We start from the raw sequence: 14818 nt of genomic DNA, 5'->3' as shown, positions 1-14818 counted from the left end.
ATTTACCTGTCCGGCAGCTCCGCCAGGAAGTATAGTCTTGACCATGACACCTGTGCTCCGCCCTCCTATGATGCCAAACCCGAGCCCTTTCCCGTCGTTAATCAGCTCTATCATCTCCACGTGACGCCGCTGACATGGCAGCGGGTAAAAGAAGAGGCAGAAATACATGAGAGTGGTATTCAGAAAAGTGTTCAGTTTGATGTTCATTGTTAATACATGTACTTGTTACCAGCTCGACAGTAACACCCCACATGTACCTCGTGAGCAATGGCAGACAGGTTTCTCCCCATGGACATGGTGCGGGAGATTCGAGGTGGGGTGCAGTACTAAAAAACAGAAGAACAAAAATGTCAAATGTAATATCCACTTGTGCTTAACTTTTACAATGTAATGTAATATTATCAAAGGTGACATTTGGAGTGGTGGTGAATTACATTTTACAATTGAAAGAACAATATATCTACCTATCAATTGGTCGGTTCATGGACTTTAAGAATGAATTGCTTCCTTTTACCAAACTACTTCCCATTTACGATTTTTCTTAACGTACTTGCGATTCAGTGGGAACGCAGTTGTCTGGGTAGATGTCCGTGAAGGACAGATCCTGCGAGCCGAGGGAGGAGAGGCTGCCGTCCTTGTAGATGGATCTGGCGGTGCCTCGGTTCTCCATGGCCCATGTGTAGGAGTCGCTGTGGCTCAGCGTCTTCAGGTCCAGCGGCATGCCCTGGCAGGGGCCACAGTTCATGGACACGGATTTGGAAATCTTCCCCTGGTAAAGATTGAGAGAGCAATAAGTGATGGAGAAAAGGTGGAGGGAAAAAAAAGTGCACAAATGGAGTTGATGCAAGTAAAAGGAGATGGGTTGGGTGTGATAGAGGGAGTGAGTAGATGAATGAGAGAAGGATTGACGGATGCGAGGGAAGGGAGAAAGAAAGATTGGGAGGATAATTGACGAGAGAGATGAAGAGATGGAGAAAGGGGGATTGATAGAGAGGTGGGAGCATTAATTGGAGAAAGAAGAGGGAGAGAGAGAGAGAGAGAGAGAGAGAGAGAGAGAGAGAGAGAAAGAGAGAGGAATAGGCCCAGACAGTGATGGAGGGAAATAGAAAGGATTAGGAAATTGAGAAAGGAGGGCGTTGTGATACGATGAAGAAAAATGTAAGAGGGAGGACAGATGTGTGTTAGCCAAAAGAAAAAGTACAGAACGAGAGGTTTAAAATGAAGCAGAGGGGGGAAGGATAGGAGAGCAGGAACACAAGGATCTGAGATAAAGGCTTCTGTTCAATACCACATAAGAACAAAACTGTTCTCTTTTGTCTTTTTGGTGTTCTGTTTTAAAGTTAAAAGGGAGTTTTACAAGATGCCTGTATCTGATCTGTATGCCTTTCCACTCCAACAACTTTGACACCTGTTGGAATAGCAGGAGTAGAAGAAAAGACACTATCACAATACTAATAAGATAAGCTTTGAATAGAAACTGTTATGTTGAACAAAAATGGTATCAGTGTCTGTCCTGATAAACATCCAGAACCCACTGACGTGGTCCAGTGCCATGTTTACTGGAATGCAGAGACGCTAAATGACTACAGGCTCGCAAGGCACACCAAGCTAATGCAATAATCCTAGACCAGGGTGCTTTAAGGGTTATCTTATTACAGTGCACCGCAACAGACATGATCTTTACTGTCGATGACAGCGGTGGATGGATGAAGTACTTCAAGATTAAAAACTGTGCTATTTAAAAGAAGTAACATGAAGCAACTCATTTCGCTTCATTTCTTGAATCAGCTAACGCAAACGCTATTTGTTCCCAGAAAACAATGACAGACGCAGACTCAAAACGGCATTGCACTTGGGGAAGAGTGCATTAGGGTTTTGTTCTCGAAACTGAAGGTTTACGACTGAGGACTTGCCTGTCTTGACTTGGAACTTGATTTCGGACTTGCCTCTGGACTTGCCTGACTGGATTTAGGACTTGATTGTCTTTATTTGCCTGTCTTGACTCTGGACTGCCTGACTTGATTTAGGACATGATTTGAAACTTGCCTGCCCTGACCCCGCAGTTGACTGACCTGTTTTGACTTGGGTCTTGACTCAAAACGTGCCAGCTTTGAGTAAGAACTGACCTGTCTTGACTTGGCACTTGACTCAGGTCGTGCCTGCCTTTACTTGCCTGACTTGACTTGGGACTTGACAGCATACCTGCCTGCCCTGACTTGGGACTTGACGCCATACTTCCCTTCACTGACTTGGGACTTGACGCCATACTTCCCTTCCCTGACTTGGGACTTGACGCCATACTTTCCTTCCCTGACTTGGGACTTGACACCATACTTCCCTTCCCTGACTTGGGACTTGACGGCATACTTGCCTGCCCTGACTTGGGACTTGACGCCATACTTGCCTGCCCTGACTTGGGACTTGACGCCATACTTGCCTGCCCTGACTTGGGACTTGACGCCATACTTGCCTGCCCTGACTCCGGAGTTGACTGTCCTGTCTTGACTTGGGACTTGATTCAGGTCTTGCCTTTCTTTACTTGCCTGTCTTGACTCTGGACTTATCTGTCTTGATTTAGGACATGACTTGGAACTTGCCTGACTTGACTTGGGACTTGACTCTCGACTAGCCTACCCTGACTCCAGAGTTGACTTGATTGGACTTGCCTGTCTTGAGTAGGGACTTGACTCACAGCTGGTCTGGCTTGACTTGAGACTTGCCTTTCTTGACTAAGGACTAGAGTGCAAAGACTTGAGACTTACTTGTGAATTGCAAAATAAATACTTGATCCCAGCTATAGACGCTAGCTGAAGTTATCAAATAAATGTAGAGTAAAAAGTACAATATTTGCCTCTGATTTACAGTGGAGTATAAATATAAATGGCAGAATATATATATATATATATATATATATATATATATATATATATATATATATATATATATATATATCATACACACACATATAGGCTGAAAAGAAACTTATGACAGTCTTACAGATGACTTATGCAAACTCCTCAGCGTGAGATTTAGCCACTTCTTCCTTCCCCCTCCCTCTCTCCCTCTCTTTTTCTCAGGGCTTTAGTGGTAAGCTTAGGTAAGCTGATTATTCATCCAGTTTGGTTCGCGCATTCAGTATTTTGGGAACTATTCCGACTGCTTCCCCACCATTCTATACACACACACACACCAAAACGCCCACGCGGTCGTGCTTGTGCTGTACCTTTGCCGGGGGCTTCCGGCGAGCTTGCTGTAAGCTGAGTATGTGATGGAACAGGGGGCTCTGCAGGACCGTCTTCAGCAGGGAGAGTTTCTCCTGCGTGGGGGCCTCTCCTCGCTCCTTCAGCTTGGCTTGCAGTCTCTCCACGGCCTCCAAGGCAAGCTGAGCGTCTGCAGAGAAAGTGTATATATACGTTTGTGTCATTGCGAAGCAGGATTTCTCCCCGTGTTGTGGCTGCCGCCGCCGCCGCCGCCGCCGAGTGACCCGGAGAGACCCGGACCTTTGATAATAAGCCTTGAAATGCCAGGGCTTAATTAGAAGCGATAGGGGAATATATTCATGTCTTTCAACGTGACTTTGCAAAGAAATCTGTCTTTAAAATCCAGGATGACTTCCCCCCGTCAGCCCTGTGATACGTGTAAAAAAAAAACAATGGTGTTTTCGAGCGCGCTTTCTTTGCAATACTTTCCCAGTTCTTTTGGCAAAGTCGCAAAGTTTCCATCAGCTTTCGTCCAAGCGAATCAGCGACCGAACTCAAATTTTCATCAAGAAAACGTTGGCGTCGTGATACAGCGGGAACGTCCGCGGCATTAAGAGAAGCGAAAGCCAACGGCGGAGGTGTTGCGTCAGGTCACATCACCCTTGTTTATTCGGTGGAGCGAGAGCTAATGAGCACAAGCCACACTTGCGGTAATTGTACCTGGCAGAAGGTTAAGACCCTGTAAACTCTTCACCGCCGAAGTTTTGACTACCGACCAGACTGTAAGTCTCTCCACCCCCCCTCCCCCTCCCATCTTCTCCCTCCCCCGTCTGGACAAAGCAAACCACGGCTGACACCTTAAATCGTAAGCCTCTGATGGGGTGGGTGAAGTGAGGTGAGAGGAGAGGGGGGGGTTGGAGTGTCACCGAAGGTTAACATGTTGGGCTTGTGTCTGCACGGTCACCAGAATTTCACTTACCCATGATTTCCATCGCGGCCTCCGAGGATCGGCGTGCGTGTTCGTGTGTGTGTGTGAGTGTGTGTGTGTGTGTGTGTGTGTGTGTGGTTTGAATGATGTCTTCGTGACTTTCCTGTTTCAGTTACATTCTCCTGTGCTTTGGCGCCTGCAACGAGAACAACTACACACACACGCATGCACACAAACACACACACACACAGCATATGTGATTCAAAGTTCCAAGGTGAATACTATTATTACAATTACAACAAAACATCAAAAAAGTCTCCCACTGCTCATGTGCAGCAGAATAATTACCGCCTGAATTTATTTATTAATTTCTACATCTCCACTGTTTCACCTCAACATCCTCTCTGCCTGCTTGTTTGCGAGCGCCTTGCTTGTCAACTAATGCTCTTTACCCGGATTTAAATCTTCTCCAAAGGGCTTTATCAGCCAGTGACGGTAATTAACAACGACACACACACACACACACACAACACACACACAGGCCTCCAGACCATTCTGACTGGAGGGGAGGGGGGAGGCTGTGTAGCATCAAAGCATGATACCAATGACATGATTTGATTTGCAGAAGGAAAAAAAAAAGACGGAGGGCTGGAAATGACAGCGTCTCATCTGAAATCTAATTAGGAGTGAGCATTGATAGGCAGTGAGGGTATGGCAGCACTTATATGCCCTTCACAGCAGCCTAATTAAATCTATATCTAAATACCTGTTGATGTTAAAGCGATGGCGTCAGAATGATACAAAAAAAAATCAATACAAATAAATGATTTACAGTAATTACGCGCGCCTATTAGACGCTAATGTGATATGTAATCAACAAGGCGGTCAGTTAATGTCTTTAAAAAAAAAAGAAAAAGACCCGGGCGCATTGGAGACATCACCGTGACGAACAGACGGACAGTCCAGAAGCGCCCTGTGGCAGAAAGCCTTCTCTCTCTCACCTCCATTGCTGCGCCGGTGGGCTCTATATATCAACAGGTCCCTCGCGCGCGGAGCTGCCCGGCACCTCCTCCTCCTCCTCCAGCCCGCGCGGTGAGATTTTGACCGGCGGCGAGAACAGAGGAGGACGCTCCCCTGACGGGACAGGTCATAACAGCTTATTGGGCGACGGCAAGACACCGAGAAGCACGCTGCTGCTGCTGCTGCTGCTGCTGCTGCTGCTGCTGCTGCTACTGATGGTGATGGTGATGCTGCTGCGCGCTTTTATTTTTTTCTTCTTCTTTCTGTCCCAGGCGTTTGTTGCGTCCTGCGGCTCGGGAAGCGCTCCACGCAGTGCGCATGTCACCCCTGTGATCTTCAGGCAACAAGAGGGCTCATCAGCCCGCAGTAATCCTGCTAATGCGTTACAGTGACCTCGGCTGATAGAAGTTGTATCCGGTACATTGTTTGTACAAAATTGTGAAATTGTAACCTTATTTAGGTGGAGACTTCAAATGAGCCCGTTGGGTGTTCTGCATCTTCCTGCACGTGATGTCGTTTATCTACGTCATGCTTGTGTATTTAACTTTAACTAAACTGTACATATTTTGGACTTCAAACTCCTAAAAGGTGAAAACATTATTATATAGAAAAACATCAACGAATGTGATAAGAACTTATAGCAGCACTTATATGCCCTTCACGTGTACACACACACACACACACACACACACACACACACACACACACACACACACACACACACACACACACACACACACACAAAGAATGTCAAAACGTCCTACCGCGCATGCGTACTCGGAGCTATCGGTCGGACGAGGACGAGGGTATTGAACCCTGTGATTGAATGTTTAATTTTATTTATTTGTTATGGTATACTTATATGGTATATATATACCATATAACATATGTTATATAGTATATACTGGGATGGATGACATACTTCTTTCAATTAAGACGCATTTATTTTATTTTGTAAATACATATTTATTTTCTCAACACATTTCCATTCCTGTTATGATTTGTTTTCTTCTTCTTGATGTTACCTATCGTTTTGGCTTCTTCCTTTTTTCTTTTTTTTTCGTTAAAGTGAGCCCTGCAGACTCCTCTAATATGTTCCGGGAGGTCGCCGACTTGTCTGAGAATGTGACAATTAAGGCCCAATTACGCAATTACACACCAAGTCGCGTCCAACAACAAAAAACAAGTCTCTGAGTCGGGTCTCCTTGAGTCAATGTCATATCCGGTGGTGGTTCTGGTGTAAAAAAAAACTGTTTGTACACATTTAAACCGTCCTTTCAGTGAACAGTGTGTGTCCGCCTGCGCGCGTTCACACGGCAGGTGGAGCCCTCGCTCCAGAGATTCAGGAGCCGCAGATCCAGTTCCGTGTTTTCCACCGCACAGCCCCTCTTCATGTCTCTTTCTCCCTCTCTCTCTCCCCTCTCCTCTCTTCCCCACCCTTCCTCCTCCTCCTCCTCCTCCTCCTCCTCCTCTTCCTCCTCCTCGGCTCCCCGCCCGCCTGCAACGCACCGCTCCTTTCGCCGGGCTGCGCTCGATCAACCGAGCATCCACCGCGCCTCCAAATTGGTTTGTCATTTCTGACCTCCCTCTCTCTCTCTCCCTCTCCCCGTCTCTCCCTCACAGTGTGTGCGTGTGCGTGCGTGTGAGTGTGTGCGTGTGTGTGTGTGTGTTGACCACGGTCCTCTGCTCCGCTGCGCTCCGCGCCTGTGGACTTCGTCTGAAGTCAGTAAGAACATAAAGGCAGCCGCGGAAGATAAAGAGAGAGAGAGAGAGAGAGAGAGAGAGAGAGAGAGAGAGAGAGAGAGAGAGAGAGAGAGAGAGAGAGAGAGAGAGAGGGGACGGGAAACAGACAGACGGAGAGAGAGAGAGAGCGAGAGAGAGGGAGAGAGCGAGGGAGAGGGAGAGATACGCCTCTGTCCTCCTCCAGCACTCCACTGGACTCAGTGCATTTGGACGGACGCGACCGCCTGTTCCTCCTCCGGCGCGCGCGCTGATCGGGATACTAAGCACGCAGCCGTCGGGTTATTACACCTTCCGCTCCATCTCCATCCCTTTTCTTTCCGTCAGATTTACCCACGGTCGTTGTTTTTTTCTTCTTCTTCTTCCTCTTCTTCCTTCTTCTTTCTTTGCAACATTTAAAACCACAGAGCCAAGGAGTCGAGGCGGCCAATCCGTGAGATCATTGAATCGACTGGGAGAAAAAATATATATATATATATATATATATATATATTTCCATCCGAGATCCGGAGGACTGTATAGGATAAAAAAGAGCGCAGAGAAAAGGGGGCTGATTCCCTGATTCCCGACTCCTCCGTGCGCTGGATGTGTATGCGCCTATACCGCTGCGACTGGTGACACGGTAAGGATCCACTCTCCCTATTCCCGCAAACATTGTGATGTATCCCCACCAAAAAATGAATGCAATTGAGCAGACATCGCCGGGGAACGTCGGCAAACCTCTGCGGCCGTGCCTGACCTGCATCTGGAAGCGATGCACGGCGTGCTGACTTCTGGTTCTCACGGATGCCCCATGGGAATGTGGCCTTGTACTTAAGAGGGGGGGGGGGGGGAGCGGAAAGTGGCCCTTTACCGGACGAGGATGGCGGGTGGACGGGGATGGAGAGAGGGGAGGAGGAGGAGAGGAGGGAGGGGTGATAATGTAATGTAGTTCGCATGTGTGTGTTCGCACACATGATGCTCCAACGACTTGTTGTGCTGGATGGGGCGTCGCTGCTCGGATGAGAGGGATGTCGCCGCGAGGCGCGAGGTGAACGCGACTCATGACACCCTGCAACCATGCGCGGGGAACCGCGGCGATCATGTTGACGGAGGCTCCTCCGACCGGGGATTGTGCACACGATTGTCATCCCGTGGCCGCGTGCGTCTGCGTCGCTTGTGACGGGAGAGGAGGAGGATGAGGAGGATGAGGAGGATGAGAGGAGGAGGGGGACCTTTGGCCGCGATGGGTTCGGCGGATTGAAAGACGTTTCGACCCTGCTGTCGTTTTTTGTTGTTGTTGTTGTTTTGTGTGTGTGTGTGTGTGTGTGTGTGTGTGTGTGTGTGTGTGTGTGTGTGTGTGTGTGTGTGTGTGTGTGTGTGTGTGTGCGAGTGCGTGTGTGTTGTATTGGAATGCAGTTATCTCATTCTGTGCGGGCTGCCGTGCCGAGCCGCAGTCCGGAACCCGGGGAGCCTACACACACACACACACACACACACACACACACACACACACACACACACACACACACACACGCACAAAGAAAAAGGGCCAGTGCACCTCCAGGATACGTCAATCATGCGCATTCACGAGGTAAAAAAAAAAAGAAAAGAAACGCAAACGGCTCTTATTTACAGAGGAGGCGTCGAGGGTTGATGGGTGACGGGGGGATAAGAGGGTGGGGGGGGGGGGGGATGACCTTGATGTGCAACTGAGATCTACTGAAGGTTGCACAGTTCTTCAATCTTGACCTAAACCGACAGCAGCACTTCGCCTCAGATCGGTACGGCTCGCTTTCATCAGCCGATAGATAACCCCCCTCTCTGCAAAGCGAACACTTAATGATCTTATTGTGCCTCCACGCTGACGATGAATTACATGATTCATATTTGAAGTGGGCTGCACAGTAAATGCACGTATCTCGCGATCAAAGCAGCCCTCAGTGGTTGTCTGCTGCGTCTGCCTGGGTGGCTGCCTCCCTCTCCCCCTACACGTTTAATACACATATTTATTTATTTTTCTCAAATCCCTACCATCCGAAGCAGCATATATATATATATATATATATATATATATATATATGTTGTGTGCACACACACACACACACACACACACACACACACACACACAGACACACACAGGGAGGGTTGTAGGTGGGATTTGGGTCAGTTTGGGCGAAGTCATGTGTCGGCGATGTATTTGCTTCGCTGCCATTTCGGCGGCGTTCCGTTCAAAAGCGCCGACACGTCTCCAAGGAGATTATCATGTTGTGTGGGTGAGATGGATATCACTAAATCATCTGCTCAGCAGGCCATCTGCTCGTGTCTTAAGTCATGTCCTCGGTTTCAGAAATGGTTGAGGAAGAAAAAAAAAAAATCTTGGGTCTTGCTGTCCGATAGCCCCACAAGTCTCTGACTCGTTTTGGCAGAAGAGACGGGAAAAAAAGCGACCTATGAGGACGGCCTCTCAGGACGGCGTCTGAGGACGACTTCCCAGGACGACCTCGCGAGGCGGCCTCTCAGGACAGCATTTTAGGACGGCCTCTGTGGACGGCCTCTGTGGACGGCCTCTGTGGACGGCCTCTGAGGTCGGCCTCTGAGGACGGCCTCTCTGCTGGCGTCTGAGGCCGGCCTCTCTGACGGCCTCTTAGGACGGCCTCTCTGATGGCGTCTGAGGACGGCCTCTTTGACGGCCTCTTAGGACGGCCTCTCTGATGGCGTCTGAGGACGGCCTCTGAGGACGGCCTCTGAGGACGGCCTCTCAGGACGGCCTCTGAGGACGGCCTCTCTGATGGCGTCTGAGGACGGCCTCTCAGGACGGCGTCTGAGGACGGCCTCTCAGGACGACCTCGCGAGGCGGCCTCTCAGGACAGCATTTTAGGACGGCCTCTGTGGATGGCCTCTGAGGACGACCGCTGAGGACGGCCTCTGAGGACGGCCTCTCTGATGGCGTCTGAGGACGGCCTCTCTGACGGCCTCTTAGGACGGCCTCTCTGATGGCGTCTGAGGACGGCCTCTCAGGACGGCCTCTGAGGACGGCCTCTGAGGACGGCCTCTCAGGACGGCCTCTCTGATGGCGTCTGAGGATGGCCTTTGAGGACGGCCTCTCTGATGGCGTCTGAGGACGGCCTCTCTGACGGCCTCTTAGGACGGCCTCTCTGATGGCGTCTGAGGACGGCCTCTCAGGACGGCCTCTGAGGACGGCCTCTGAGGACGGCCTCTCAGGACGGCCTCTCTGATGGCGTCTGAGGATGGCCTTTGAGGACGGCCTCTCATCCTCTCAGGACGGCCTATAAGGACGGCCTCTCAGCCCCTCAGCCTCTCAGCCTCTCAGCCTCTCAGCCTCTCACGACGCCCGTCAGTCATCACCGCTCAAAACGCACCCCTTGTTTGTCAAAGAGCACCTCGCGGGTCACGTCGAGTCAAGCAGCCCGCGCGCCGCGGCCGCTTTGCTTTAAGTATATAAATAAAAAAGTGCGACGTGCAGCGGCAGCAATCAAAGCTTTGTGCTGACGGCAGGTCTGCGTGTCCTCACTTTAATCAGGTCACCGATTCATCCCGCTCGTGATGATGCGAGGAGGAAGACGAAAGCCCCCTTGTTGGAGATGGATGGGGGGGGAGGAAGGGAAGGAGGGGCTAATCGCGGTGATTGTGCTCACTCGGATGGTTTCGCTCCGTTGAGGCGGACTTCCTTTTGTTTGGATCTGTTGATCTCGCACAATATTTGGTTTGGCTCGAGACGGCTCCAAGAACAATATCTGACCCCGCGATGGAAGCGGCGTGTGCGAATTGAGCGAGGGCATCACAGATTAAACATTCAAACCTCCAGATAATTAAAACAAACCCGCACACTGGCCCACACACACACACACACACACACGTGTATATTAAGACAAGCAGGCATATAATCGGCGTTGGAACGCTGGAGCCTCTATTTCCACCGTCAGGGGTTATCAGAGAGTCAAACTTCCACGCTTTGTGCAATTAAATCTCTTTTAGCAGAAAGCTAGGGGCCCGCCTTCACCCTCCAAGCACTCTAACTAGCATTGTTTCCTCAAGAATTTGCAGCTCCCGTCCTCTTGTTTAGATAATTTGGTGCGCGGCGAGGTAAAAGGTCCACGTGTCAGAGAGCCTTGTAGATAAACAGAAGGCGTTGTTTATTGTGCTCACGGAGACAACTGCTGGCCTTCTCCGCATAAACACATTCGTCAATCTCCCGGCTTACGCTGCGACGGGGGTTAAAAACAAGTCTTAAAACGCCGCATTAATAACGAAAAGCCGAGATCGGATGCCGCCATGTGCCGAGTTTTTAAAAAAAGGGCTTCCACGTCTCGCCGGATGACATCTCTCTCCCGTTATTGAAAACCCTCGGCCCGTCTTCCTCGTCCACTCGGCCGCTCTTCCCTCCGATACCCGCCGTCGGCTCAGATCGCCTCCTCCCTAAATGTGCCGGGGTCCTGCCTCCGGCGTCACTCCAGCCCGTTGAGAGGCGGAGGCCGTGCCATGAGTGCCGCCGCTCTGCTCCCGTGATTAGATATACGCTGAAGAACGTGTGGGAGGGGGACCAGCAGCCAGGCTGCTGTCAGATCTCAGAGCATCCGCCGACTCATCGCTCCTCTGGCCTCGACTACGACGGCCCTCCAGAGAGAGACGTCTTACTCCGGCCGAGACGTGGAATGGTTGGAGGGCTTTCTGCTCCAACCACCACGGCCTATTATCCGTCTGTATTTTGGGACAGATTGGGGGAGGGGGTCGTGTGGGGGTGGAGGCTGCCGGCCTGACTGCTCGCGCCGTCTGCTGACCTCAGACGGCGCGAGCGTTTTGAGGGCGATGCACTTTGAAAATGCCGGGGTTTTTTTATACATTGTTTGGCAGGACACCGTGGCGCTTAATCAGCCGAGGTTTAAGAAGCCAGTGTTTCTAAAGTGTCGGTCAAAAAAAAAAGAAAAAGGAAAGGCATTCCAGGGAGTGTTCGCTTGTAACCCGCTGGCACGAGATTCAATCATTATAAACGCTTTAGTGGATGAACAGATTTGGATTTTAAAGGTCCCATGTTGTAGGAAAGTGAGACGTTCATTTCTTTATGATGAAGCAGGTCGAGCTGCTGTGTGAGTGTAAAAGCCAACAGCTCCATCCAAACACACCTCACGAGACGAGAGGTCTCCACTGACCGCTAGACGCACGGCATGATGGGAAACGCCTCGACCGAAGAGCCGGTTGGCTCTCAGTTTGCGTAGTTTTGTAAAATAATCCACATTTTCCATGGAATTGTAATAACTAACAGGTTCTTAGTGGCATGTTGTGCAATAAAAGCTTGATTTAGAAACACATCTTTTAAAAATACTAATACTAATTATTATAATTAAGGTTATTTATATTGCACTTATCAAAATGAGCAGTTACATGGCAGACATAACAGGAATAAAGGATAGAATACAAAGCCATTAAAAAGGACTCCAAGCTCCCGAAATCCACCCACACGACTCCGCTCCTGCTCGCCCGTCAGTGGTTACTTTTAAAAAACTGTATTTAATACTTTCATTAAGTGTGGCTTCAGCCGCATGGGGTCAGAGACCCCATGCTGGAAGCACACTTCATGTTCTCCTGCGGGCTTATTAGTTGGAATGCTTCGAGCATTCCAACTATTGTTCTTCGAATCTTTAAAAAACTTATTATTCTATTTCTTCCGTACGTATTTTGGACCTCTTCAGCTCCTTCATATTTTCAGCTACAGAAAAAAGTTCAATTATTCAAATATTCAGCTTCTTAAGCACACGTGTGCAACTTCCTTTTCAAATTTCAGACTTTTCAAATTTTTAAATTATTAAACTTTTTATGATTTTTTTTAAAATGGGACCCAATGGGGAAATCTTCAAATCATCTTCAACTTCAAACGTTTGCAGGTTCTTCATACGTTCAGCTAGAGACACAATTTCAAATTTCAAATGTTGACAAAACGTTCAGCTATTATTCTACGCTTTTACATTTTTCATATTTTTTCAAATATTTAAATTATTAAACTTTTTATAAAAATAAAAATGAATGGTTTCCAATGAAAAACGTTTTAAAACTTCTTCAGCTCCAAAAGCCTAAGGCTCTGCCATGCTTTCAGCTAGAGACACCATTCCAAGTTTAAAATGTTGCCAAAACTTTCAGCTATTACCGCATATCTCCACTTATTGATATATTTTATACTGTCATAATTGTCAGCGTTTTAGTTTTATGTTTTTTTGCCGCCTTTTCTCTCTTTTGCATGAGTGTGTGTTGCGGAGCTCAGTGCACGTGATGTCATACTTAGAGGGCAGACCCACGTCAGATCTTGAAGATTTTTTTTTTTTAAATTTGCCGTAAACTCCGTACCGTGTACTCTTTGGGCATAATTTATAGCTCAAAACGTTGGAAATCTTGTCTTCTGTCATAAACTGCGGTCGATAGGAATCCAACACATTCAGACGTCTCGTAATCGGACTGAATGTGAGAGCAAGTCCACCTCGCTCTGCCATCCGCTTCAATGTTAAATCTCCCTCCAAAGCCACGTCTCCCCTGAAGCTCGTACCTGATTTGTAAATCGCCCGTACAGACACATGTTTTATCGTACAGACTCACCAGTCACAGTATCTGTTCATCAAGTCTTCCTAACGCTTCATATGCGATATTGAAGCAATCGGGGCTTTTTAAGTATGTTTTTTGGGTGATTTTTGGATAGGTGTTTCCCAGCATTGACTCCATGTAATCATCGGCAGTTAGTAATTGTAACTGCCGATATTTGAATTCATCACCATGGCAACCTCTGACATGAGGGCAGTTCAACAGACACACAGACACTTACACACGCACACACACACAGGACTTCTCTCTCTGTCTCCCTCCCTCCCTTTCTCTATCTGTTCAAATATGTATTCCACTATTTTCATATCTATTCAGCTGTTTTGTTATTTTCAAGTATATTCAGCTTTTTTAAGCTTTATTCAACAATATTTTACTATGTTCAGTGTTTAGATGATGCACTTTTCCTTTCAACTTTTCCAATTATACATTTAAACAAGAAGGATTTTCAACAGTTCAGTTTAATGCTTTTGGGCTTCAACACTTTTCATCAGTTAGTTTTCTTTACATGTTCATATATATTCCACTATTTTTATATATATTCAGTTGTTTTGTTATTTTCAAATATATTCAGCTTTTTTAAGCTTTATTCAACAATATTTCACTATGTTCAGTATTTAGATGATGCACTTTTCCTTTCAACTTTTCCAATTATACATTTAAACAAGAAGGATTTTCAACAGTTCAGTTTAATGCTTTTGGGCTTCAACACTTTTCATCAGGTAGTTTTCTTTACATGTTCATATATATTCCACTATTTTTATATATATTCAGTTGTTTTGTTATTTTCAAATATATTCAGCTTTTTTAAGCTTTATTCAAGAATATTTCACTATGTTCAGTATTTAGATGATGCACTTTTCCTTTCAACTTTTCCAATTATACATTTAAACAAGAAGGATTTTCAACAGTTCAGTTTAATGCTTTTGGGCTTCAACACTTTTCATCAGGTAGTTTTCTTTACATGTTCATATATATTCCACTATTTTCATACATATTCAGGTGTTTTATTCAGTTGTTTTGTTATTTTCAAATATATTCAGCTTTTTTAAAGCTTTTTTAAGCTTTATTCAACAATATTTCACTATGTTCAGTGTTTAGATGATGCAGTTTTCCTTTCACCTTTTCCAATTATACATTTAAACAACAAGGATTTTCAACAGTTCAGTTTAATGCTTTTGGGCTTCAACACTTTTCATCAGGTAGTTTTCTTTACATGTTCATATATATTCCACTATTTTCATATATATTCACCTGTTTTGATAAATATTCCAGTATTTTCATATACATTCAGCTGTTTTCATATATATTCAGCTTTAAGCTTTTTTTAAGCTTTATTCAACTT

The 14818-nt window shown here is 47.0% G+C and overlaps 2 protein-coding genes across 2 annotated transcripts in view; one reads left to right on the top strand and one right to left on the bottom strand.

Moving 5' to 3' along the window:
• Window positions 1–5250, bottom strand: part of si:dkey-92j12.5 (multiple PDZ domain protein) — a 37449-nt gene extending 32199 nt beyond the window's left edge. Inside the window, exons 1-6 of the mRNA XM_068591890.1 lie at window positions 5130–5250; window positions 4180–4339; window positions 3224–3390; window positions 551–769; window positions 258–326; window positions 7–129 (exon numbers count right to left, since the gene is read on the bottom strand). Of these exons, the coding sequence (XP_068447991.1) occupies window positions 7–129; window positions 258–326; window positions 551–769; window positions 3224–3390; window positions 4180–4192 (591 nt within the window). The 5' untranslated portion in view covers window positions 4193–4339; window positions 5130–5250. The remainder of the gene's footprint in view (window positions 1–6; window positions 130–257; window positions 327–550; window positions 770–3223; window positions 3391–4179; window positions 4340–5129) is intronic.
• Window positions 5251–6822: 1572 nt separating this feature from the next.
• The window catches only part of adgrl3.1 (adhesion G protein-coupled receptor L3.1), a 133880-nt gene continuing 125884 nt past the window's right edge, over window positions 6823–14818 (top strand). Inside the window, 1 exon segment of the mRNA XM_068592038.1 lies at window positions 6823–7510. The gene's annotated coding sequence lies outside the window, so the exon portion shown is untranslated.

Source organism: Clinocottus analis, unplaced genomic scaffold (assembly GCF_023055335.1).
Source record: "Clinocottus analis isolate CAN_PGR_092001 unplaced genomic scaffold, fCliAna1.0.p SCAF_26, whole genome shotgun sequence".
Taxonomy (NCBI): Eukaryota; Metazoa; Chordata; class Actinopteri; order Perciformes; family Cottidae; genus Clinocottus; species Clinocottus analis.
This window is presented reverse-complemented; position numbering and strand designations above follow the sequence as displayed.